General features: G+C 40.8%; 2 protein-coding genes across 6 annotated transcripts in view; one reads left to right on the top strand and one right to left on the bottom strand.

The window, feature by feature from the left end:
* Positions 1 to 1,656: 1,656 nt before the first annotated feature.
* On the top strand, positions 1,657 to 15,512 carry ZRSR2 (zinc finger CCCH-type, RNA binding motif and serine/arginine rich 2). Its single transcript, XM_055703252.1, has 11 exons — positions 1,657 to 1,766; positions 3,600 to 3,679; positions 3,815 to 3,914; positions 4,196 to 4,304; positions 4,627 to 4,713; positions 6,894 to 6,932; positions 8,427 to 8,542; positions 11,224 to 11,437; positions 13,770 to 13,825; positions 14,003 to 14,112; positions 14,734 to 15,512. Exons 1-11 carry the CDS (start codon positions 1,720 to 1,722, stop codon positions 15,213 to 15,215), a joined length of 1,440 nt encoding a protein of 479 aa, XP_055559227.1. The 5' UTR covers positions 1,657 to 1,719; the 3' UTR covers positions 15,216 to 15,512.
* Positions 15,513 to 19,624: 4,112 nt separating this feature from the next.
* AP1S2 (adaptor related protein complex 1 subunit sigma 2) overlaps positions 19,625 to 27,110 on the bottom strand; it is a 32,677-nt gene continuing 25,191 nt past the window's right edge. The window contains exon 5 of one of the 5 annotated variants that reach the window (XM_055703254.1): positions 19,625 to 21,879. In XM_055703254.1, the coding sequence (XP_055559229.1) occupies positions 21,832 to 21,879 (48 nt within the window). In that variant the 3' untranslated portion in view covers positions 19,625 to 21,831. Of the gene's footprint in view, positions 21,880 to 24,190; positions 25,589 to 27,110 lie in introns of those variants that run through there. The other 4 variants (XR_008731108.1, XM_055703255.1, XR_008731107.1 and 1 more) reach the window with 4 other exon arrangements.

Raw genomic sequence — 27,110 nt, 5'->3', positions numbered from 1 at the left:
AGTTGTAAGTGCTTAATGAAATAAGATTTATGAAATACATTTTGTTGTGTTTTTTCAAAACTTTAATGGGTGTCAATATTTTGTCAGTTGTAAAATGCACAACAGTGCCATCTTCTGTATCTAAGAAGGAGCAAATTATGTATTATTTTACATGTATGCATGTTTGCACAACAAAATAGAAGTAAGATTGATGTCAACTCCTTCATTTCAAAAGACAATCCAGAATCTGAAACATGGTTAAGTAATAGCAGAGGACATGGCTGAACATTCATTGGTCAAATAGGAAATGTAACTGCTGCCTATATGAGTCACATTCTTACTTTGAGCAACTTCACTGAGCTTCAGAATAAGTAAGAAGATACTCATGCTGTTAACGAACAGCACGGTCAATTAAGTGTGATTTTGACAAAACCTGCTCTGGTATCCTTCACTGCCAGCAGCTCAGACTATTTATGCAATATACTACCTCTAAGATATATGAAGTACGCTCCTACATTGTGGTTTATGACAATAATTTAGATATTAATCAACAATGTACACTATTAATGCCGATGCAAAACATGCCCAAATAAAACCTACAAATCCATTGCCTCTGAAAGCTGCAATCTATAATACATGTCACCAAGGAACTAATTACTGACAACTTGCGTATTTGGACTCGTCATATCCATGAGTCTGTGCATTCTAACTAATTTCCTGTCATGAAATACATTTACAATCACAACAGGTAGCACGCCTCAGACATGACAATGAGAATATATTCACAATGTCAGCTAAATTCATCAATTTAACGGTCTGATGTGCTCCTGCTACACTGGAGCTGTGATTTCCCTTACTCTTTGAGAGGCTGCAGACCAGGGCAGACACCCATCACCCATGTTCTTAGCGTATTTCCACACATATGTCACAAAGCAACCACTGCGACTTTTAAGCACAAGCTGTCAGCACTTAGTTACTACTGCTGGGAAGCGTCCGCAGGGACACGCAGGGACACGGCGAGGTGCGGAGCCCCCAGGCCAGCTGCCACTGCACCCCGCCTGCGCTGCTTTACTCAGGGGACTGGGAACATCACAACACGGCGAAAGACTCAGTGGATTCAGCATTTCTGGTCTCGAAAGAGAGCTTAGTAAACTGGCTTTAAGACGCTACTTTCCCATGCATTCACTGAATCTTTTGTTATATATATGATAAATGCTTTTGACAGGAGGAATAACACAAACTCCATCTCAACTTCCAAGAGGTGAAGAGCTCTGGCCTTCTTTTCCGATTTGCAGAGGCAGCTCTAACAGCGTGTAAGCATGCTGCGAGCAGCCGTGCCGCTCGGCGACGTACAACCGCCCAAAGCTGGTCCCTGGTCCCCTGCAGCTTCACCCGGCGGCCACGGCCGGCTGGCACACGGCGCCCAGGCCGCCCGCTCCCCGCCCAGCGGCCCGTCCCTGGCCGCCTAGGGACGGCGCGGCAGGGGCACCGACGAACAACGACGCCGCCCGTAGCCGCCTCACGCCGGTTACTGCGCTGCCCGCCCCGCTCCCGCTCCCCGGGGCCGGGGCCCAGCCGCCGCCGCCGCCGCCGCCGCCTTCGGGCACACGGCTCGCGAGCCCAGCTCCCCAGCGGCCTCCCGGCGCGCGGGCTCGCCCCACCCACGCCCCGCGCGGCTGCCGGAAGGGATTTTGAGCCCTTCCGCCATGGCGTCACGTGACATCCCCTTGGTAACGCAAGATGGCGGCGCCCATGTTGCTGCCCGAGTCCTCTCTGGGGAAGTTGAGGTGAGGCCGGGCTCAGGCCTGGGCCGGGGCCTCCCCGCCGCCCCCAGGGGCGAGGGGAAGGGCCCAGGGACCCTCGAAGAGGGCCTCGGTCCAGCCCTGGCCGACGCTGCCTGGCCGCACGGCGGCCGCGGTTGAGGCCGCCTCGCGGCCGGGCCTGGGAGTGGCGCAGCTACGTGCGGCAGCGGCCATGGCCGGCCCGCCGCCGCCGCCGCGCGGGAGGGCGGGGGGGGCAGCCGGCGCCCGTGTCGGGCGGCATCCGGGAGCGCGGCCTGGCGCTGGGGGGGGCGGCGAGCGGGGCCGCGGGGGGCGCCCGGGGGCGGGGCCGGAAGCGGGGGGCGCGGCGGGGGCCTGAGGCCCGGCGCGGTCGCGGGGGCGCCACCGCTGCGGCGCGGGCTGCCGGTGGGGCCGCGTTCAGCGCCCCGCGCCCGGGGAAGCAGCGGGCGGGGGCGGGCCGGGGCTCGGCGAGGGCCGCGGCGCGGGGAGGCAGCCGGCATGAGCGGGCCTGGGCTCAGCCCCGTCCGGCCCTGCCGCGGCTGACGGGATCCCCGCTCCGGGCCTCCAGGTCTTTGCAAGCACCTGCGCTTCGCGCTCGCTGGAGGGCCCGTGCTCGCCAGTGCCGTGTGGCTGGAGCGGGAGGGCAGCCCCAACCCTGAAGCCGGTGCTTCTTGGCGCTTCACCTGTTTGTGCACCGCCTCAAGTGCTGCTGTGGCCTGGGAGCCAGGAGCGTTGCCTTCTCCCTTCCTTCCTTGGGCTTCAAGGGTAGCTAAGAAGGCCTGGGAGCTGGGAAGGAGGTATACTGGCTTGTCAGCCCTAGGCACCTGCTGAGCAGGTGAGATTTGTTTCAGGCAGGTGACATTACAAGAGGAGTCACTAGGCTTGCTTGATCAAAGGTGGAAGGTACAGATGCAGGCATTGCGCACAGTCAGGCGTTGGTCTTTGAGGGCAAGTGCTCTGCTGCTGGGATAACCACCACAGTGTTACTGGTGGCAGGCACAGGTGTGCAGGTGGTGAGGTTGTGAGTTACCCTGAACAGGGGAGTTAGAGATGGGGGTGAGGTTTTGGTTGTCTGAGTTGTACCTATGGAATCTTTTAAAATTACATACTCTAAAACAGGAAGATGTTGATCTCTGGTCAGCATTTGGTGTGGCAGAATGACCGGAGTTGAAATTCATGCGCACGCGCACACACACATTTTTCCTTTACAAACTGGGTAGAAAGAAGAGCTCTGAAAAATGACAGAAAAGGGGTTGACATGAAAAAGTTTTCAGATACTTGAGGGTTTTTAACCATAGTCAAAGCATGGTGCTGTTTCTAGGCAGCCTTGCGGAGCTGTCAGACAACTTTCAGTAGCAGAACAGTAGACCTGAGCATTATCTGTGGTGGTGAAGTGTGCTTTTTTTATCTATACATTAAGACTGCTGCCTGAAAAGAATATCAAGGGAGAAGGGAAAGGACTTAAAGCATCATACCCTGTAAAAGAGAGGAAGACTAGAATGTGCTAAAATTATAGGGCAGGAGATCCCCAAATTTTTCTGTCTAATCTTACCTAGTGACCAAGTTTCAGGAACTAAAGGAGATTTCGTGGAGTTGGTGATAATGTCAGGTACTGCATTCAAGAAGAATGAGACCCTGTGTGTTGTGTCCAGATGTGATTGTTGCTGTTGTCCACATGCAGCTCTAACAACACAGCTATAGATTTCATATTGTCATGGCAGTTGTTACTGTTCCATATGAATAGGTGTTAATTTTGCAGTTTGTGAGGTTTTGTACTGCATGAATGACAGTAAAAATCCTTTGGCCGTATTAATGTAAATAATAATCTCTCATCTTCAGCCATCAAAAACACAGAGCTATTCTGAAGAAAGAAAAGCGGAAAAAAAAGCGGCAGGCACTTGCCAAACTAAGAGACTCAGGTAACTGTCAAATGTTTTGTCTTGTCAGTGGAACTAGCAGTGGGTTTTCTTTTTGTTTTAAAAAGATCTAGTTTTGTGTCTCTTTACTGAATATAACATCCAGTTATTTATGTGCATTGTTCTGTTTTTTCACAGAAGCTACAGAAAAAGATGAATCGGTGTCTGAGGAGGAAGAGGAGGAACTGGAAGAAGATGAGGAAGAAGAAGAAGAAGAAAAAAAACTTGAGGCAGAAAGGTGACAAATCTAGAAAATGGCATATATGCAGTAGTCAATTCCATTTTGATACTTTGAAAAGTTTCAAGGTATTCTGTAAAACAGAATCCTTCTCTTATATTTCAGGCTACACAGTTTTTCTTTGAAGCCTGAATGATTCCTGTGTAATTTTCTCTTTTAAAGAAGATTACATAAGCTGTGGTCATTGCTGAACTAGTAAATTTGAATTACATGCATGACGATTGCATCAGTTGTGGGTAGTCAGTAAATTTTGTCTAAGTGATATCTGGTTTCCTTGGTAGACAAAAACTACATGAGCAGTGGTTGCTGAGGGAAGAAAAGGCGCAAGAAGAGTTCAAGCTTAAGAAAGAAAAAGAAGAGGCTGCAAGAAAACGTCAAGAAGAAGAGGAGGTGATGTATAAACAGTGTTACAGTTCAGTCTGGCAATAAGATAGACTTAGTGTAATATCTTGTACTGTTCTGTAGTGGAACCAGTTTTCTTGATGTTGGTATGTTTGAATGTGTAAGCTCCTCTTTCTTTCATTCTAGAAGAACAAAATTAAAAATTAAAAAACCCTCTTTTTAAAAGGCTTTTTGTCCAGAGATTTTGTTGCTTATGACTGAATGAAAACTTATTGGACAAGGGTTTTTCATACAATATGATAGGTTTGTATTTGATTTTAAAGCATTTGTTTCCCTAAATAATGTTTTAAAATATTTTTTTATCATAAAGAGGAAGATCAAAGAAGAATGGGAAGAGCAGCAAAGAAAAGAGAGAGAAGTGGCACAGCAGAAACAACAGGAGAAGAGAGAGAGAGAGGTGATTCCTGGCTGTGGGAGGATAAACATGTTACATATCCTCTTACATTATCAGATGCTATATATCAGTCTATACATGTTGAAGAGGGATTTTATTCTGATTAGCAAATGTATAAATGTGTTAGTCACTTCTTCTCTCCGTTCTGTCTGAATTCCTGAATCTGTTATTCACTGTTAAAGAGGGTCTAGTGAATTCATATACCTAGAAGGGTAACTAATTTTAACACATCATATTGTTCATAGTACGTAGTTTTTTTACACCAGTTAAATACAAAGACAGGCTGTGAATGCAGATTCTGATATGTGCACATCTTGCGTTAAAGATAATCCTTACTTAATGTACCAGTTGAACACAGTCAGTGTTGAAGAAAATGCCCAATGAGGATATGGAATATGGAATTACATTGCTGCTGTTCGTTTACACAGTTCTTAATCAAAAGATGTATTACAGCTCTTCTTTACCTGACTCTTCCAACAGGACGTATCTTTTTTTTTGGAGCTCCTTGGGTGGAGAGAAAAATGATACTGAAGAATACTAATCATTGATAACATCTCTGTTAACGATGCATTCTTCATAAGTTTTAGAAGTTGAATGACCTGGATGTAAGATGTCCTGTACAGAAATCCAGTGTTATGACTGGCCTATTGCCAGTAAGGGGTGATGGCAGGTTTCTAGGATCCGGTCATTTTAGCTTCTCCACAATGAGAAAAAGATTCCGGTCATTTCACTAGGAGGTGTCTTGCTACTGTGTCTGTGTCTCCTGCCACAGCAGAAGGGACATTAGCAAACATTGTCACCTGCATTTAATAGCTGGTTGTGTCACTGATTACGTAACAGTTGCATGAGGAATGAAAAAGAACAGCAGTTGTGGTATTTCCTGTCTTACTTCCTCTTGTGTTAAGTGTCCCTTTCTCTCTGTGCAGAGTAGGGAGAGAAAAGCATGGTCGTGAATCTTTTATTTAAGGTTGATACACAATTCCAAGAGAGTTGAACAATGGCTAATTTGGTTCCCTGAACTAGATGGAAGCTACTTGCTTTTCATTGTTTGGTTGTTGGCTTGTTTGATTTGTTTGTTGGTTTTTTTTCTGGTTTTTATTTTAGTGGTTTAGTGTGTTAAATTGGCTCATTGAGGGCATTGGCAGGCACCCAGAGAGAAAGTGAGTACCCAGCTGGGAGCAGAGCCACCCATTTCAGCAGTGGAAAGTTGTTTGAGTGATTTGGTGTGTCTCTTGAAACAGCAGTTTATTCAAATTCTGACTTGCTGATTTAAAAAAAAAAAAAAATCCCCCTCTCTAAAATGAGAAAATAGATTTCCTGGTTTGGTGGGGTCTTGACTTGGTTGGGTTTTTTTGTGTGAGTTTTGTTTGTTTTTTCTTTAATAGGGTGGTTAATATCTGACATACTTGATGATTAGTAGCAGATGCTGTCTGGGTCCTCATCCTGGATTGCATTTTTTTATTTTTATATGTTCTTCCTCTTTTTAAATCTAATTAATTCTCTTCCAGAGCACAACAATACTAGCACATTTTCTTGTGTTGGTTATTTTAAATGTCTTTTTTTCTTGGAACTTCCTAGAATAATTAGTTAGAACTAATTTCCAGCCAGTTTTGGAGAGTGACTTTATTGTTTTGCTCAGCTCAATTAGAAGAAAAAAGGGGAAGAATATCCTCATTATGTTCCTGTATTTGGAAGGCTAGATACAGTGAATTTATGGTAGTAGAAGTTTCTTAACAGTTACATGTTTTGCTTTAACAGAGGCTCACTAAGCAATGTGGTTTTCTGTGTGTTACATGGAGTGTTCAGAGTTAAAACATTTAGTGCAACTACATGATTACAAAGTTAACTGTAACCGGACTGAGTACTAGAGTAGGCAATATATTTAGGTATTCAATAGTTCAGTGATAGTTTTAATAGAGAAGAAAATGAAACTTTTTAAGTTGTCTAGCATTTAGATTAGAAAAATAATCTATGTGAGGGTCATGTCTGATGTATCCTTTAAGAGCTTTGTAGAACACGAATTTCTACAGAGCAAAAGTAAAATTTGTGGATTTAAAGCAAACCCCATCAAACTTGTATTATGCATAATCATTGATATTGTAAATTAGGTTCTTAACTAAAGAAACCAGATGTTTTGCGTGTCCTCAGGGTTTTCACTAGTCCTGTGTTTGCACCATTTATAGGCAGCTGTGCAGAGGATGCTGGATCAAGCTGAAAGCCAGGTATGTGCAGAGACTTTTTGAAAAATAACTGTAATTTAATTGCTATCTGGTGTTTGCCTTCTAGCATGTTGTCCATCTGCTCTCAAGAACTAATGGCCTGAGTAAATTTAATATGTAGTGGCTTGCATGAGCCATGAACAATTGTTTACTGGGTGGAACATAATTAAGCATATTTCTGGCTGGTTGGTAGCAGTGCAGTTGTGCATGCTCATTCCTGTTCAGGAGATGAGAGTCAAAATGAATCTGGAAATATAGCTGTGTGCTGTTGAAAACACACTATGCATGATGGTTTATTTGTGAATTAGCATTCTAAATAAATCTGTCAGTCCTTCTGGGTGGCAAGGCAAACTTGCTTTTTTAAGCAGATGGCATGCTTTAAATAAAAGGATTCAGCCGTAGAGGTGAGCACAGATACATAAGGAAAAAAAAAGTTGGGGGAGGGACAAGCTGGCTGCTCAGGTGGCTTGGAAGAGCATGGATCTCAAGCTGGCAGTGTGTAGTAAAGAAAACTGCAGTTTTCATTTGAATCTTAGAGAGGATTAATTCAATCTTTACTGTTGCCTTAAAGAATAATTTAGCTTTTCATCCCTGTCACATGGATAAACTTGTGAAGATTCTTGCTCTGCTTAAACCACTGCATGAATATGAAAATTAAGTTTTAACCTCATTAATCCATTGTATGTTGATTGCCATAGCTACACTGGAGTTGCAATCAGTTCCAAATTGTTTAAACAGTTCTTTAGGCAGGGAATCTAACTGTTTCATAATATGAGTAGAAAAATGCTCTGAACTGCTAGCTACCCAGAGCTCAAGATGGGTTAGCAGCTGTTTCTGCAAAGGAATAGGCAGAAACGTGGTATGTTAGAGACTTCATTATAGTATCAGTTCAGGGTTCAGTTACTTATTGTTGATGTGGCAGTGCTGTTCTGTTACAGATCTAACAAAACGAAAATTTGCTTTTTTAAATGTTTTGTTTGTAGTCGGTCAAGGCTTGCAACTTGATAATCCCATTTTGAATTATAGAAATCATGGTGGCCCAACATGATCAGTGTGGAGGCTTTTACTTCCTAACTATGAATTTGTCCCAATAGCTGTAATTCTCATGGATAACAAAAGAAATTGCTGTTTGAGGAGCAAATATATTGCAACTCTTTTAGTTATAAACACTTAAGATCTTAAGTTTCCTGTAGCAAAAGAAAACATCCAGTTTAGGGATTTGTTTGTGTTAAAAAGAAATCATGACTATAGGCTTAAAACTGAACAATTGCCAAGAAAAGAGGTTTCCATCACCAGAGACACAAGGCATATCCTCATTCTTTATACTGGATACGCTGGTTACTTTCCTCTTTGTAAAACAATGCTTGGAGTAGATTTCAGCTTGCCATGTAGTAACACAGTGCTAATAATTGCATGTGGATTTAATTTGTGTTTTTATTTGGACGTTACATTTCTTTACTCTTTTCTAACTTCTGTATTTTAATGTTTTTTCCACAGCTGGAGAATGGTGTTTCCTGGCATAACCCAGAGCCCCCGGAGAATATAGGAACAGAGAAGGATAGAGCAAATTGCCCATTTTATATTAAAACAGGTTCCTGCCGATTTGGAGACAGGTAATCAATTGACTATTTACCAGCATAGAAGTGTTTTGGAGAGATAAAAGGAAAGTAACTTATTAGGTTATATGCAAACTGAAAAAAAAATGCTATATAAATTACTTTCATTTATTTGGCTGTGGTTCCGTTACTCACGATGGAGCTAGACACAGAGCAAAAGTGTTGCCTGGCTGGAATTGAACTATTTATTGTTATAGCATATGGTGGTGCATTCTGGTCAAGCTTCCTGAGCTCTGACACATGCACAGATGTATTCAGACAGAATATATTTGATTTCTGTTACTACTACAGGTCTGATATGTCAGTTGTTGTTTTCTTATCTTGTTTAATTTGCATATGTCACATGGTCTAAATATAAAATCAAATCTTAAGTGGAATAAAGCAAGTTAAGGTACATCTGCACAGTGGAAAGCTGTTCTGTAGCTTCCAGAATTCTGTTAGTATGCTGTTTAAATGTGTGATACATTCATTCTTGATTCTGTTACGCTAGTACGGGTGCCCTATCGGAAAGAAAGTGTAGTAAAAGGCAAGGACAGAGGAGGACAACAAGATGATCAGAGATGAGGAACAGCTTCTGTAGGAGTGGCTAACTAGTGTAGAGCCTGCTTTTAGAGAGATGAAGGAGGGCGGCTGTGGTAAGTGAACGTTGAACTCTTGAGTAGGATGGGAAGGATTATTTGCTTTTATTATGAAACAGTTTAGGTGTCTCTGACTCTTTACCAGCTTAAAAAAAAAGTATTTTCTCATACAAAACAAATGGCAAAACTTGTTGCCGGCAGTCACAGAGGAAGCCTAAAATAGAAATGGGCTCACAGAGTACAGGTTCATCGGCGACCATTAAAGATGATGACCCAAATGCGGCATCTGGCTAGAAAATCCCTGCATTTTTATGTGTGTTAAGGAACAATAGTTCAGCAAGGAAAGACCCTAATATTTACTACATGAATCTTCAGCAGAAACTAGTAAGGCTGTTTTACTAACTTGTATCACTGAAACAGGTATGGTCCAGCTATTGTAGTTTTCTTTATCCTAAAAGTAACTTGGTTTAGTGTGACATATATTGTGGATAATTATGTGATAATCCAACTCTACGGAAGCTTCAAGTCCACATCTTTATTCTGAAATACGTGTTGAATTCCTGAATAAAACTCTGGCCACCTATTTCACCGCAGGCAGCATTTTTGCTTTTCAAATGTTTAGTTCTTCATAACCTTCGCAGTATTTTTGTTTCAGTGGTATTTAATGGAGGTAACCTTCTCGGATTAATTATGGATTGCATAAAAATCAGTTTTGCTTTGAACTGTGAATAGCCTTTGTGAATAAATACTGAGAAACATCGTATTCTGTCCTTCTCTCACCTACAGTTGTTGATCTTAGTTACCTCTCCTTTATCTTCCTTCCTTCTACTCACATACGGGCTACCTTCATATTCTGGGCATTTTAAACTGGTATTGACTCTAAGTTGAAGGACTGAGATACAGCTAGGATAAGGACTGGAAGAATGGGTTGGAAGCTGAAATAAACTGCAGTGGTGAAAAATTGAGAGCCAGTGTTATCCATAAAATAGTTGTTGAATCTTGTCAAATCTCACTATGCCTTGGAGAAGCTAAAACTGGCTGAATTCACTGTTATTAATTTCCCTTGTAATTCAAACCCTGATATGTTGTAGTAATACTGGATTTTGGGTTATTCATTTTCATTGGGGTGCCTTTTCTTCTGCCATGTGCTATATTCATTTTGTGTACAGACAGTATTGGTTGGGTGTAATATTTTGAGTTCTATTCAAAAAGAACAGTGAAAGGATGCAGCTTCTAAAATGTAAAAAAAAAAAAAAAAAAAGTCTCCGGTTTTAGTTTTGGGTTTGGAGTTTTGTTTTTTCTGTTTGTTTTTTGAAGTCTAAGGTGACAACCAGAAAGTGAAGAGTCAATTTCTGACTGACCCAGTTGCTCAGGGAAGTGTTTGAAAGGGAGGTCATAAAACACAGCAAAATAAACATGGAGTCTAACATCTGTGTCTTTACTGAATCTAAAGGTCTGTAGGGGAGAACTGTATTTCAGCAGGTGAGGGAGGCAGCGTGAATATGATGGATGGTGAGGGAGACCTATTAATTTTTTTGACTGCTAAGAAGATGCAGATTAAGAGAAGACTTAAAAGAATCATTTTTTTAGAAGTGGAAAATACCAATCTTGTATTCATCCAACTTCAGGTTTAAACATGCTTTCTATCCTTCACTCCCCCTCGCCACTCCCGATATAATGTAAAACATATATATAACAGTAAAAGTTGTTCAGTTTGCAAAGGCAAGAGTAAGGACTTGCTTTACAATGTAAAACATTGTCAGTAGTCTTTCTATGAAGCCCTTCAGAAATGAGGAACACGTTTAACCCTAGCAGCCTGAAAGAAATTGCCTTAGCGCTTACTGTGGTACTGTTACCTATAGCTTTTGTAGGCATGCTTTTTTAAGCAAGAGTGTATTTAGGCACAGCAGAAAGCATTAAGATTATACACAAACTCACTTCCAAACAATTTGTTTTAATAATTTAAATATGTTGATTGTCCACTACTGGATTTTCTTTCTAATAACTGTTACTAAAAATGGCAAATGTTTGAAGTTTCAACACGTGCATCTTCTACCGAAGGTGCTGATCTTTTCACTTTTCCTTCCCTACAATGTCCAGGTGTTCTCGCAAGCATAACTATCCAACATCTAGTAAGACACTACTCGTTCGAGGGATGTTCATTACTTTTGGCATGGAGCAGTGCCGGAGAGATGACTATGACACAGACGCGAGTCTTGAGTACAGTGATGAGGAGACGTACCAGCAGTTCCTTGAGTTCTACGAGGATGTGCTCCCTGAGTTCCAAAACGTGGGGAAGGTTGTTCAATTCAAGGTACGCATCTGAGCGTAACAGCTTGTAATACACGTAACATCTACCACAGAAGTTGTGTTTTACTAGCCTTAACAGGAATTTGGTCCAACATGCCCTAGCTAAACCCCACGTACTTTAGAGAACTATAGTTAGTGCCCTTATAGCAAACTGTGCATCTCTGATGTCACCTGTAAACTTACAGTGCTGTAAGATGTCACTGCTTTGACAGAGCATTGTCTTACTCTGGGTGAGTCTTCCTTCCCATTCTCTTGAGTTACAAAAGCTTGTGCTTTTTATATTGCAAGTTATTCATACCGCTCAACAATCCACTTACCTCACAGTCCCTGCTTTACTTAGCCTACATAAGCCCCAGAGGGTCCGTGAAGATGGGTAGACAATATAAATATATCTGGGCTATTGTATTTGTGTCTAAGGAATGAAATAGTGGCGGTATAAAGTGTATTTGGAGTATACACCCAAACAATGTCATTTTAGGACTGCTTGGATCAAATAAAATCAAATTACAATGGACTGAAAAGGTAGTAGACATTTCAGTAGGAGGAATTCTAAAAGGATAAGTTATGTAAATGTATGTAATGTTATGTAAAAAAGGTGTTGAGGCTTGTTATCCATCCTCAGTTCATGCATTTGTTTTGCTGAATGTTCTGTACAGAATTTTTCCCATTTATGTTATGATTTCTTATGGGGGGGGAAAAGAGGAAACAGTAAATGGAGATCTTGGTGATGAATGATGTATGTTAACAGTCCCATGTTGCCCCAAAATACGCAGCTTGGATGATGAAATCTCCTTGTAGCAGAATCTGTTGCAGCACCCCTTCCTGCTTGCCATTCTTGAGTGTTCTCCTGCAGTCACCAGGAGGCAAGCAGTGCTTTTTCTCCCTTTTGTTTCTATCTACTGACAGCTGCCTCAGAACTGAGATTGTATTAGCATTTCAAGCAAGAGGAAAGTAGGAAAAGTGAATTTTCAGTAGTTGTATAATAAGCTTTGTAGATAAGAAACCTTGACTTGTTTGGAGGAGTATCCCCTTCGTATTTTGACTCATGGGATATTAGCAAGCTGTGCTCCATCTGAGAAGACAGGATGTAGATTCTCACTGCAGTGTGGGTTGAAATGCTGTCTTACCATCAAACTTGGATCCCTGACTTGGTATCATTGTTCCATCTAACTGTGCCAAGTTGCACATACTTGGGTCCCTATGACTAATAACAGGGTAAGAGTTTTCAGTGTCGTGGTTCTTAGCTTCTGAAGCAATTGTTCAACTGTAATATGATTCTTATGGGCACTTTAATTGTATTAAAGATGCTTAGAAATTACATGTTGGCTGCAGAGATGTTAACTGATTGAGCTGAGTCTCTGCTACCATTTAGAATTGGATTATACACACCCCTCGTCCAGCTGACTTCCCGTTCCAGTGTAGCCCGTGTTCCTTCTGTGAAGCTACTCCAGAATCTGGCAGATCCTGACAAAACACACTTCTTTTCCCACCCAAAAGCACCTATGACAAAACCATTCTCACTTGTTCTTGTGTTGATGTTGGTTTATCTCAAATAGTTTGACTGCTTATTCTGTAATATTTAATTATGGAACTGCTTGTTGCTGTGTCTGAAGCCCTTCGCTAACCCAGTGCAGAGGTGTTCTCTGAGGGTCAGTCAGGGTTCAGCAATGAAAGGTTGGTGCTGGGACTGGGAGAGGCCTGGAGGCAAGAGGCTGGGCTCACAGTCCTGCCCTGGAGAGCCGGGTTCAAGCTTGTTTGGGCCTGCCTGTCCCAGAGTCTTTTTTTAACTAGCAACATGCTTTTTGGAAGGTAAATTGTGTATTTTTGAGAGCTTTAGAGATACTCTGAATGCTAAATTGTTATGAAAAAAGATGTTTCAAAACTGTACAGTGCAAGCTAGTGACTTCAGCTTATTTAACTCATCTCACAGGGATGCTGTGCAGGTAAATTGCTCTAAAGAGTCTCTTACCATAATGAATCCCACATTTCCACGTGAGGATATTGCTAATTGTTTTCAGAGTAGGATTTGGCTGCTGCACAGTAGGGTCGGCCCGGACAAGTGCAAGACAATTAGTACAAGCTGTCTTGTGGGCTAAGTGAAGCAGAGGTCCCAGAGTTAATCACAGCGTAATGCTGGAAGCAGTCAAAGCCAGAAGGGCTGCTTTTTTTTATCCACACACACCCCGCCCCGGCTAAAACTAAGTCTTCAGAAGAAAATAATCTAAGTTCGCATCAATGAGCTGTCGTGAATCGGCGTGGCTGCCATCTTGGCATGTGTGAGCTGCTCTACAGCATAAACCTTCCGTTGTGCTAACTTCATGTTTCCATCCCCTTAGGTCAGTTGCAACTATGAGCCTCACCTGCGAGGAAATGTGTATGTCCAGTATCAGTCGTAAGTACTCACAATCTTACTACGGTTTTAGAACTGAACTCTGAAGTCCAGTAATGAACGCTGTTTGTATAATCAAAGTGATTTGTTCTCATACTGTAATGGGAACATAAAGTTGGTAAGTAACATGTTAAATGATTGTATGATGATAATGCTGTGCGTCATTTTTACTTTTTAAAGGGAGAAGGACTGTCAGGCAGCTCTTGCTCTATTCAGTGGACGATGGTATGCGGGCCGTCAGCTTCATTGTGAATTCTGTCCCGTGACAAGGTGGAAAACTGCTATATGTGGTGAGTCGCATAAACACCTGGAAAAGAGAATGTGTGTTGTTGGAAGAATACTTACAGAAGTGAAAGGGGGAATTAGCCTGTGGCTTTCAGATCTGCCTAATGTTGTAGTTAATGTCTGTTTGGAAGACAAATATGCTAACTTGCTTGTGCAGATCTAGGAAAGAAAGGGAATATCCATTCTGTGTCAGTTAAGTGTCTGAATCATTCCAGTGGAATTTCCCTGGACTGGGAAAGCAAGTTTGGATCTTAGCTTTGGAAATAATCGTAAGGTGAAACTACAGGAAATACTAATCTATCTCTTTCAAAAGCAACAGCAGTTTCTGAACCATCAGCAGTTCTTAGCAGTAACTATCAACATGTGACTTCTATATTTACATTCTTAGATTAAGGTAGTAAAATAATATATGAAAATTTTAAGCTAAAATCGTCATAGCTGTTAAAAATTTAATTCCCAGAAAAGTACGTATTAAAAATTAACCTTGTGTGAAATAAATTGATAGGTGGTCAGATGCATGTTTTTCTTACTTTAGAAGCAAAATTCAGTTTCTTTCCAGTAGGTACATAATGAAGAAAGATTTAACAGGTCTGGTTCATAAAAAAGCAAACCCTAATCTGTTGCAGGCTTATTTGAAAGGCAGAAGTGTCCAAGAGGGAAACACTGCAACTTTCTTCATGTATTCAAAAATCCAAACAATGAGTTTTGGGAGGCCAATAGAGACATACGTATTTCTCCTGAACGGACTAATCAGTTGTCTAAAAACTCTGAAAGGAGAAACAGAACGAGCTATCGTGATGACTATTACAGCTGGTCAAGGAGGAGGGGCAGTCCAAGCCCGGATCATTCTTACCGGAGAAATGGAGAATCAGAGAGAAAAAAGAATCGCCGCAAAAACAAGAGAAGGCGCCGATCTGGAAGGTCAAGAAGTCGGGAAAGGAGAAGGTCTCGCAGCAGGGGAAGAAAGAGAAGAGGCCGCAGTCGCAGCAGAAGTCATAGTCGAACACGCAGTAGGAGCAGAAGTCGGAGTTCCTCTCGATCCAGGAGCAGGGGTAAAAAGAGATCGAGCAGCAGAGGAAAAAGTAGTGAAACTCCCAAAACAAAGTGAGAATTACTTTTAGAAATCGCTAATTGATCAAACATAGAGCTGACAAAGAATTCTTTCCAATAGGGCACCAGATTATTTGAGTTTCAAATAAAGTGTTCTTGCACATTAAAATGTTTCTTCCTAATAAAGGAACCTAGTTTATTGTGTGCTAAGCTTCAGAAAATTAAAAGTTTAAGTCCTATATAAGGTGTGAATGTCAAGTACTCTAGCTACTCTGTCCCTCTGAACTGCTGCAACATCTGGATGCATACCGAGTACAAATAGAAAGAGAAGTAAAACTTATTTGGTATATGCTTATTTCTGTGTTACGTGTGTGTTAAGTGTTTACTGTCCCTGTAAGGAGTTAGTACAGAACAGCCAGTGTGCTGTCAATTCACACCACAGCATACTGCGAGTTGAAGCCTCCGTAGAAGACTGCCATTTATAGTTTCCATCTGTTCATGGGAAACTCTTTCTAGATGAAGTAAATATAATCATATTATGAGTTGGAGAAAAGGGATCTAAAAGACGTCACCGTTTGACTGTACAATACTTGCCCAGTAGGAGCTTTGTGGTCATAAGTGTTGGATTTTTCTCTCTCCCCTGACCGAGCTGCTGAGATAATTGCCTGTAGGGATTGCAGTAGACTTAAAACCAAGTAGGAAATACACAGGGAAACAATCAATTTATTCAGTACCTTAATTCCCTAGTAAGAGTGGAGACCATGCAATTGTAATCCTCTTGGCTACATACCATTTGTAGTTGAAAACAACCTGCCTAACCTGCAACGGAGTGGTGGAAAAGTGTGGATCTGGTAACCAAAGACACGTAGGTAGTGGGGAAGGCTCAGGACGGCTGCAGAGTGGCTAATGCAACTGAGACTTTTACACCTGAAACAATACTTGAGGTTTTTGGGAGAGGATGACTTAAAGCCTTTCGTAGGCTTATTTTACAAACAGTTTAAGGCACCCTACTGCCTGGCTTTCCCACAGTCAGGGTGGAGAGTAGGGTACATAAAAATGAAGTCATCGGGACAAAAACTTTTTGAAGTGACAGCTATGTTAGCAAAGTACCTGCAATCAGGTAAATCCTTACAAATATTCCTTCACTTGTACATGAAAGATTTGTGCAGTTAAACGGACTGTACTTCACGCTGCTTAACTTCAGGTATTTAACTTGGTGTCCTTTGATGCTCGGAGAGAGCAGTTTGTGGCACTGAAGGTGCAGGTTCCCTGAACAGTCTGCAGAAATACGTCGTTCTCTGTAGCCTCCCCAAAGAACCTGGGCTCCTGCCTTCAGAGTACTGTTCAGACCGCCCAGGTTAGAAGCCTGAGGTAGGCATGGAGTGCCCCCAAATACATCCTCGTTACGACTCCAATAATGTAACATAAAAGTCCTGTAGAAAATCTGGATATCCAAACTTGACGATAGCATTCCTCACAGCAACGTTTCTCCCCCAAGGATAGTTAAGAGTGAATGAGCATTGCTTCTGGATATAATATATATATTTTTGCTTTTCTAAATGCATACTGCACCTAGCATGCTGATTATCATTTTCCTTCTTCCATGTGTAACTGTTGTCCAATATGGAGTAATACAACAGAAGTGCTATATATTGATGTTCAGTTCAAACCCAACTTTCACTATATATTGTCATAACCGTAGGCGGAATTGTAGCTTAGTTAATTTGATTAAATGTTTTAGTTATTAACAGATGTAGGAACTGTAATTTAATAGCCTAACTTTTGAAATAATAACTTTGTTTGAAAGCGTATTTCCAAGGATAGACAGCACTAAGTTTTAAATTATCTTTGAGAAATTTGTGACCATCAGTTTCTCATAATGTATCTTTTTCTGACTAGACCTTACAGACAGATTTTTCCCTGAGGTTTCTATTTTTTCATAGATGCTCACTTGTCCAGTTGGGTCACTTGTGCAGAAGGTGGCAAACTCTGGTTCAGTTCCCTGGAGCGGAATTGAACTGACGTTTCCTACTTGCCCACCAGCAGGCCGGTTACATCTTCCTTTCGCTGGTGCTGCCCTGCTTCCCACCACTCACGCTGCTGAACTAGCCTGCTGGTTAAGGCTCTCGGGTGGGAATAGTCAACTTACACCACTCGCAGCACGTTGTACGGCCCGCGTCGTGTGGCAGGCTTTCGTTGGGCAGTATCTGAGCAAAGTCAATTACTGAGCTCAAAGTGGTGGAATGGGTGGTGGGAACTCGTGACCAGTCAGACGAAAGAAGCAAAGCAGGCTTTAGGATTAGAAACTTAAGTGCCAACTAACACCCACGTGAGAATTCCACAGGTAATTAGGCTCCTTGTCCCCACAGTTTTGTAATGGGATCTGGAAAGCTGAGCAGCTGTATTTTTTTTTTTTAAAAAAAGTTTTTATAATTGAAAAAAAAAAAGGCTTGATCAGAGATGCATGTAAAAATTTAAATATACTTTATTTCTGCTACTATAGTGGCTGAAGCTTCAGCTTTTCTTTCTTGAGGTCTGGACCCAAACTTGCTGGCTGTACCTGTGCAGTGTAGGACTGGTAGCTGTAATTATCATTCACTTTCACATGCATCCTGTATATTACACAGAAATTGAGTGCTGTAGATCTGACGTTTAGTTTGCATTTGTTAGCATGAAACCTGGACTTCAACCAGTTTTCTAACTTCAGAGTTCATATATTTCAGTATTGTTTCCCTACTTCATTATCTTAAGTAGTGTTATATGCATGGTTTTGTGTTTCTTTATTAGCTGATTTAGCTATTTATTCTGAAGAGACAAAGAGACTAGAAGTTCTTAAATGTTAAGCTTAATTCTTCTTTTTCCAGAGGGGAGAAGCCCCAGACCACCACAGAAAGGATTTAAATTGGCAAGGAATAGCTTGTTCTCACTGTGTGTTATTCTGCGTATCCCACATAAAAGGACCTTATGAAGTGAATATTGGCCAAGCTTTGTTTTGTTTTTAATGACTGCTTAAAAGCAGTGACTTCCAAAATTCTTTTCAGTTGTGACTGCTGCAAGGCTGGCTGAGGTGCTTTGGAGCGGTGATGAGGAAAGCAGCATTGACACAGAGCTGCAGGGAGGTGGTTAGGGCGCCAGCGGGGACCCTCCGCGGGGGCTGCCAGACAGCTGGCTGCACAGCCGGGATGGGGAGTGGGCACAGCTCCCACCTTTTCCCTGTGGCAGAAAGGGAACGAAGAGAGCGTGGTGGTGAGCCCTCCTGCAGGCACCGGCAGTATCACTGCAGCGCTAGGCATCAGGGAACTGGGCTTGCCTCCTCCCTGTTGGGGCGGGCAGTTGCTTCCGTACCGTTTCCCTTTCTGCACGTCCGGAGTGGCTCACCACCATCGCGGGGGCGAGGGGGCTGCCCCTCCCATGGAGAGGAAAGCAGCACACCGGGAAGGGTCTTCCCTCCCTGACAGGGCAGATGGTCCGAGATGCATCCTGAGTAACTTCTTGGCGTTACATCCTTGGATGGCAGCACGTCTTTCTCAGATGCAGTTTTGCATTACCACATGCAGCGTATCAGAAATTGCCCCGAAGTTTACTAGTGACATTCCTGTGTGCTAAATAACCATTTTTCAACAGAAATGCAAAAGCCTGCTTAAAGATGCTATTGCTTCTTGTCCTGGATCAGCACTTCTTATAAAACATGAAAGCCTACGCTAGTTAATAACTTAGAAGCTTAATTTACTTTTTTACATCATCTAAAGAGTGCAGCTGATTTTGCTTTCACTCTAAGTTTGTTGTTATTAAAATAAGCCCCTATTATTCCACATATCCTTCTCTTCAGCACTGATGTATCAGCTGAATTCAGCATCCATCTCAAAAAAAAGAGAAAAAAAAAAAAAAAAAAAGAAAGGATGTAACACTGACAAGTTACCCTTCAGCAAAGGACCAGACAGGTTGCAAAGCGAGCCCTACAAGTGTGACCCGTGGCACATGGTAGCTGCACAAAGGCAGCCCCAGGGTGACTGACCATCATCACGGTCTTGACCCAAAAGGAACAGCAGATGTATAGGAAAGCCTCCTCCGGTTAAGACTCCGATTCAGTGACGAAGTGGAAGACACTCAAGCCAACAATCACTTGTCTAAACAATCCAGAAATTCCGATTCTTTAGCTTCCCCCAACCCCTTCCCCATAAGACGGAAAATTTGAGAAACAAATTTTATTTCATATTAGATTTAAGAAATGCCCAAAGATGGTAAGCCTTCCCCATGCTTTTGCTGGTAACATCAACCAGTTCAGTTCTTTTAGAAAGCTGGAGAACAGATTAATCTGAAAAATTTTTGGTTGAGACTATGATTGTGAACATTTCATTGATCTGCTCATAATTCCATGTAAGGAACTGAATATTCAGTCTGTATTACCCAGAACCCTCCCTCAACATGTCATTTGTTTTAATTTTCAAATGAAGTGGCACCACCGCATCAATTTAACATTCACTTTAATAAATTTCATGTTTAATGTGGTAAGCCTTCCAAAAACTTGCTAATTTATTGCTTTCTGTACAATTTAAACAGATGTAAATAACTGATCTTGGACACAGTATACTCACATTTTTTAATAAAGTGCTCAAGAACAGGTTAAGCACTGTAATAAAATTTCCCTTTTTTTAAGCTAGCACCGAGTAGCCTCTTATTTCCTTTGCAAACACCAGAACTAATTACATATAAACACACAGCAATGGTGTAAAAGTGGACATTTATTACAACTAAACCAATGTGACAGACAGGTCAAACAGTTTGTCACAATCACAACAAAGCCTAATCCAGCCAAGCACATACAAGTGACAGTGTAAACTTTAAAAACATGTTGAATACATACAAAATTGCTTCGGGTTTGACTTAAGGTAATTTCAGCACTTCAGTCACACACAGAGGATCGTTCTGCTACCACTTTATCCTCGTCCATCCCTGCACGTTGGGCACTGGGGAAATGCAAGCCACTGCTTTTGCATGCCCTAGATAGAGACAGTCTCTGGCAGTCTGGTACGTTTAAATCCCAGGAAAAGTGTTAAGTAGACTAATTGTAACACTGAATGCACAAGCTCCATCCTGGCACTGCCACGCAGGCATGCAGAGCCACCCCTGCCCCAGCTGGCCCTTCTGCTGCCACAAGCATTGCACTGGGATCTGGATCAGGGGGCTTTCCCAGTGGGTTAAATTTAACCTAAATCGCATCAAGCCCACAGCCTCGCTTTCCAGATGGCCATGTAAAAGCTTATGCTCACAGTGCATGACTGCTTCCCACAGCAATGCCGAGGCATAAGTTTTGTGAAAACGTGGCACTACTTACTGGTGAACAAGCCAAAACATTGACTCCTAGAGTGAAGTTACTGGGAAGGGAGGGAGGGAAGCAGCCCTGCCTTCTCAGGGACCCTGCAGACGCACAGAATCTGGCTACTCCAAAGCATGGCACTATCTCCTCAAAACTCAGAAGCGTACATGAATCAGATTTCCTCAGGTGAAAAAAGGTTTAGTTTGTAATTACTGAAAGTCTGCTTAAAGTGTTAAAATATGACTTGGTATCACTTTACATGATTTGCAGTGAATCTACTATACAAATCTGGTATTTAAAAGCTCTCACTGCAAATGAGGCGGTTCGACTGTACATCACGCAGGAATTTCATAGGGGATGTGTCACATGTTAAAGGTCTAAGTCAAGAAAAGCAGTTAAAATGACATTGACACTTGGTGTAGTTTCTTCAAAGGTACCTATACACCCTTAAAGCATAACTATAAAACACCAATAAATACAAATTAATTTGTAGAGTTTGAAATAATAAAAAGTCCCTTTTGCAAAGCTCCTTCTTTCCCATCTTCGAAAGTATCCAATCTTCATTACACACCTCTCTATACATTTAGAAAGCCTACCTCCTTTCTGTGTTTATGTTCAGAGCAAGCCAAGATCAGATCTAAAGATAGTTTGCTAACTTAGAATTTTATTATTTATTTTTTTAACTACATGCATTCCCTCTTTAGTATACAAACTTGCACAGTTTTACTCAAGGTAGCTACACTTAAATACACCTTCATTTCTAGTGAATTGATCAGTTTGCAGTTTTCCAGCAAAAAGTAGTATCACCTTAACAGTTTTTAGCAGTTTGATATGCAGATCCTAACAGGATTCTTTGGTATAATGACAAATTCAGTAGTAAACAGGTATTTCCAATCTTTATGCATCAACTGAAATAAGTAGAATTATCACAAGTGGTGACTAAGATGTAGATGGAACAAAAGTCTTTGGTTGCATAAACACAATTTCTACACCGTAATATTTCATATTTGCAGTTGTCCATGTAGATATGCTATGTCATAATGATACATTTCCTGAAGTCAAGTTTGCTTATAAAAAACAGTACACTTATTGAAGTCAAATGCAATTTTTCTATAAATGCAGTGAAGGGAGACACCGAGTCAATTTAAATCTAATTCCCTTTCATTTATGATTTTTGTACTTTAGTTTCTTGTTCCCTTTTCAAAAAGGAGTATTTTTCTTGTAGGCCTGAATGAAGCAGGTTAGCAAAACAGTAATACTGACAAACAGCATCTTACACCATTAGCTAAACATTACAATGAAGGCAGTGAACATTTACAGTATGGAACACTGAGATGTCATCAGCTGAAGTGAAGGTTTATGTCAATCCAATTTCTTCAAGTACACTACGTGGGGTCTCTGCTTCCTATGGAGGGAAAATGTGAGACAGTGGTAAATGGACCCTGTGCTTCTATTGAACAGTACCACACATGAGTTAGTATGAAAGATGCTTACTTAAAAAAAAGCTGAAAGATATGAAAATATATAAGTACTGCAGTTTGCAAACATGGTATTAGCTGCACTTTTCAAAGAGCTGTTAATTAGATTGTCATGGTTCACAGGAATAGCTGGTAGATTTTATTGCCCTTCAGTGCAATAAAAATAAAGCAATTCAGATGTACCAGCAGGGAACAAATCACAGCCCAGTAACAGAGAGATGAATTGGGGAGAGATGGGGAAGCGGCTTGCAGCGGAGTCAGTGATTTTTGTGGTGGATTGTTTCATGGGTCTCAAAATTTGCTAGGGAAGAATGAAAAAATAGATGAAATAAATGACTGATGCAACTAAGATACAGTATCCCTTAAGCTATTCATAATGAGTCTAGGTTCTTTATACCATTCCCATGCTTCGTTCGTGAAGCCAGGTCAAGGTACCTCGGTACACCTGGTCACAAGAAATCGAGACCTATAGAAATGGAGGAATTGCCAGGACTGAAATTGTTTTATTCCACACCAGGCATAAAATTTCAGTACCTAATTCTAATCTTAAAAGCTTTGTTTAGATTCAAAAGCAAGTTGTTTAATACAAAATTCCAAAGGGTTATTATCAGTTTTGTATCCATTAGTCTTAGAGCATCTGAAAACAAACAGTAGTTTAATTGGAATCATTAGGCTGTCCTTTTCCATAATTATTAACAATATCATAGTAAATAAGAAGGGATACTGTGTCCTTACAGAAACATAAACAGTTTTGGTATCCACAGTATGAATAAACTTACTTTAGCATCCTAAAACAAGACATGTCATGAAGCAGAAAAAAAGGCAGATAATAGTTAAGGCAGCGAACAATTTTTTTTTTCAACTGTTTTCTAAATATGTATTAGAAAAAAATCTGTCAGTAAAATACATAATTATAACACCTTAAATCTTGCAGATAACACCAGAACATAGTCTCTATCAACCTTTACTATGCAGCACAAATGATTGAGTTTACAGTCCTCATTCAGCTCATGTTTAAGGTGATTCAGTCCTAAAGGAACAAACTATATTTTAACAGCAACTTAATTTGAAAGTCAGTCAGTGCTTGGAACAGGCCACCTCTGAGCATTTCAAGATGGCTCCCAAAATCCATCAGCAAATAAGAAATTGCAAGGAAAAGGCAAGTTTAAACTGAAAACTCAGTGCATTAAAGATGTAGTGGTTTTTTGTCTCACTGATGCAATATTTAAGCATTCTCAGAACTGCAGTGACATTGATAAAGCCAGAGAGGATGGCAGACAGGATTAAAGACTTACATGTGTATTTTAACACAAATCCCCCCAAAGGAAGACACTGACTGAAGTAAAGGCTACGTAGCATTTTTACTGTAACATGGCACTATATTCCCAGATGATTTTCTTGCATTCATTTTAGAGGACATGGTCTCCCCTGCCCACCAACTTGAAGCATTTTACTAAAAAATAAATAAATAAAAATCCTACATTCTTAACTAACTATAGCAACAGAACTCAAGAGTATTCTAACAGGATATAAACTCTCAAGCATTTCAGGGTCTTAAAAACATCTGTAGTAAAACAACTTTTCAGTTTTAAATTGATTAGACAGTAGAGGGCTCTTCTAGTTACTCAGTGGTGACACATGATATTCACTAATTTACCTGGAAAAAAAAAGCTGCTCAGCACCTATCAAGAAATATATTACACTGTGCCGCTACTATCTTTGGAGCAGTTCAGTAATACTGTTTCCACTGCCAATTCAAAGTTGTAGGTAATTTTCACCAGATGTATACATAAAGATTAAATTTCTTCAAGTAAATCAAGGTCACTAGTTAACAATGACTTTAAAGCAATGTATTTCAAGGACATTGGCTATTTGTCCACAGATACCTCACCAGTAAACCCCAGTAAGTTAATACTACAGCTGTAACCTTGAGGCAAGAATGCCTTCTTAGATGCACATCAATATAATCTCCAAAGGAACACCTAAAGGCTCATGTGTTTTGCTAGAGGAATAATTTAATCAATTATGACTTTTAAGAAACAAACAGAATGAATTATATTACATTTTGTTCACATTATTTGTTTCAGCAAGTGTCAAACATTTTATCCAATTGTTATGGAAAAAATTCTGCAGTATTACACACTACCTGCAGCTCAGAATCACCCAAGGCAAACAATGCAAATTTGAAATATATCAGAACACAGATGAGGAAAAAAAGTCATTCACATGAGACAAAAGTGCATGCAATACTTTTATTTCAAACATGCCAGGAAAGCTAATTCATTACCTAGTCATTTAGAAGCAAGCAGCTGTATACAGATAAGAAAAACAGCATCTCATTACAGCTCAATGCACAGCATTTTAAGCCAACAGGCATGAAATAATGCAGGCTAAAGCAGCATTAACCAGACATTCAAACACATTGTTAATGTCTTACAGAAAAAAGGCAAACTTGGAAATGGAAAACCACTCCTATGATCATCTTCTCTAAGGTTTCAGAATGCTGCAAGCCCAATCCGAATCTTTTGTCTAATCTCCTAGATCTCTCATCTTTATGTCAGTTTAACATTTGAAAGGTAGTGCATTACCACATATAGTACATGGAACTAGCTGTTTGTGGTTAATCTCAGTAACCACCGCCTTGCTAGTTAAACAATTTTCAAAACCAGCACTGGTTTTAGGTTATAAATTACTCTTTTCTACTAGGCAAACAGAGGATGCAATACATGCCCTCTCACACTGCCCATGCTTTTTAATTGAATGACACTTATATTCATCCTTGTGGCAGCTCTCTCATATACAAGGTAGTCTGCACTTTAAACTGGAAACGTCAATTGAAGGAGACATTTCAAGTATGCTGTTCATGGACTTTAAAAAAATCTTTCCAGCCCTAACCATTTGTAAAGCAATGAATTTGTTTTCTCCTTCAGTAGCAGCAACTGCTCAACTACTCACAAGAGCATTTTGAACATTTAAATACAAGTGTAACTTCAGATTTACTTAGGTCATTCTCTTTGTCCTAATCAATTCTGCCTTCCTCCTCTTTATCAGGTAAATCACACTATTGTGCCAGTCTCAGAAAAGGATATTGGCACATGCATCTTTAATTAAAGATGCAAGGTCTGTGAGAATTGTCTGTAACATCATTTAATACTTGTGTGTATACGTTTCACATACTACTACTCCTTCGCTAGTTTCTCTGTAAATATTAACTTCATCTACAGGTTTTAAGTGTATGTTTAAATAACACCAGAACAAAGATAAACACAGGTCAAGTAATGTTACAGTATAGGTGTTGCAGTATATAGGTGTTTAGCTCAGAAAATTCTACAGAACTTTTAAGCATAAGACTTCAAGCTTACACACAATAAAAAAGTTAAACCATATGCTAGCAAGCACAAGTTTTGCTGAAATGAGACATGTGAAGAGACAACACTGTAAAACAGTGGGGGAAGAGGAAAGTACAACAGCAGAGAATGGTTGTGGTATTCTATTAGATTCAAGATGACTGGATTCACCAAGCTGATGATAATGTTCTGTCATGAGTAAGTCACAGGTCTATCTCCTCTGAAATTCTGCATGCATGATGAATGAAGCCATTTAGTACACTGGGACATTAAAGTATTCATGGCGTGGCTACAAAAGAAATATGTACATATTCTTATACATAATAGAAAGGTGGACAGATATGCAAGAAAACAAAAAGATCATCTCACTATTGTATCTCTGACATGAAAAGGACATTTGATACAGAAATACAATATTGTATTTTTGACTACTCTAGACTTTTGAGGGGAGGGGGTGGCAGGGAAAACCATCATTTTACCCCCTACACGCATCCACCCACCTTGCATGCTGGGTCCAACAATATACAGGACAACTCTGTAATTACTGTATTATGCAAACTCAAGTTTTTTCTTCTCAGCCAAAAATTGTTTGAAGCTGAAATACTTTCCAGACATGGACCACCCTATATATTTGCTCCAATTCGATCTAGTCTCCTCAGCAGGCATCGACTGTCAGCTACTGCCAGAGACAGGGTAGTGGACTAACTAAACTTTTGACATCACCTACTATATCTGCTCTGACACACACATGGGTTACTAGGCCCCAGAAGCCAGCTGTGAGCAGCACCGTGCCCGGGTAGTACAGCAGAGGCACTACTTGTGACATTTTATAAAAGAGTGCCTGTTTGAAAACTGGGAGGTATCTCAGGCACTTCTGACAGCAGGCAAAGTTTTCTTTTGAGTTACGCTGCTGAACTTAATATTCTCTTATGTTACTAGCATGAACATTAGTATACAATCTGTTGAAAGATGAGTTAGAAAGCAAGCAACACTCAGTTTTCTGTATTAAAATCAGTGCCCTGAAGACAGAAGAGGATATTTTTAATGGCGTATTATCAAATTAGGAGTGTCAGCCCCATTACACATCATCTGGGAGAAAAAACAAAAGCAGCACAAACCAACTATCTGCGCATCAGTTACCATCTTTCATGATGTACCCATTAAAATCTTCAATTTTAGCAGCCCACCCCAAAAAACTGCAGAGGTGTTACAACAGACCTGAGAAAGTTACCGTGACTTACAAAACCTAACAGTTTCCTCTGTGCCTTCTCAGTTCGTTCACGTTTTCCAGCTTGTATATTTTGTAATTGGAGTTTAGAATTTTAAAAAAGCACAACAAAAATACCCTAGAAGCCTTACAGGATTTACATTGCTTTTCAGTATCAGTAATTTGAACATTATTCTACAGTTGCTAAAATTATTCAGAACAAGCCAACTAGAAACCCAGTAGTTCACAAAGTTAACAGCTCCCATAGCTCAGTGACAGCTGCAAAGAAGTTGTTACAGTCTGCTGTGAATTTTGGTAGAATTCAAAGTAATTTGGTATGTAACAGAGAATTACAAATGTGAATTTTAACTCTTAAAACCTCTTGTACTCTGTGTCAGCTTACATTAAAAACAAAATGTTGAGGCATATTCCTAACTGGAAAAGGCACTGCATGATGGGAGTACACAGGATTAGCCCCAAGGAGAGGGAGTTTTGACTGAACAGAAGATCTTAACTCTTAAGAAATGCTAGAGCCTTCACAGACAAAAAAAATCCAGAACAGGTACTTATGGAAAACTTCTTTACTGACACTGCTGGCACGATA

Source organism: Falco cherrug, chromosome 2 (assembly GCF_023634085.1).
Source record: "Falco cherrug isolate bFalChe1 chromosome 2, bFalChe1.pri, whole genome shotgun sequence".
Classification (NCBI taxonomy): Eukaryota; Metazoa; Chordata; class Aves; order Falconiformes; family Falconidae; genus Falco; species Falco cherrug.
This window is presented reverse-complemented; position numbering and strand designations above follow the sequence as displayed.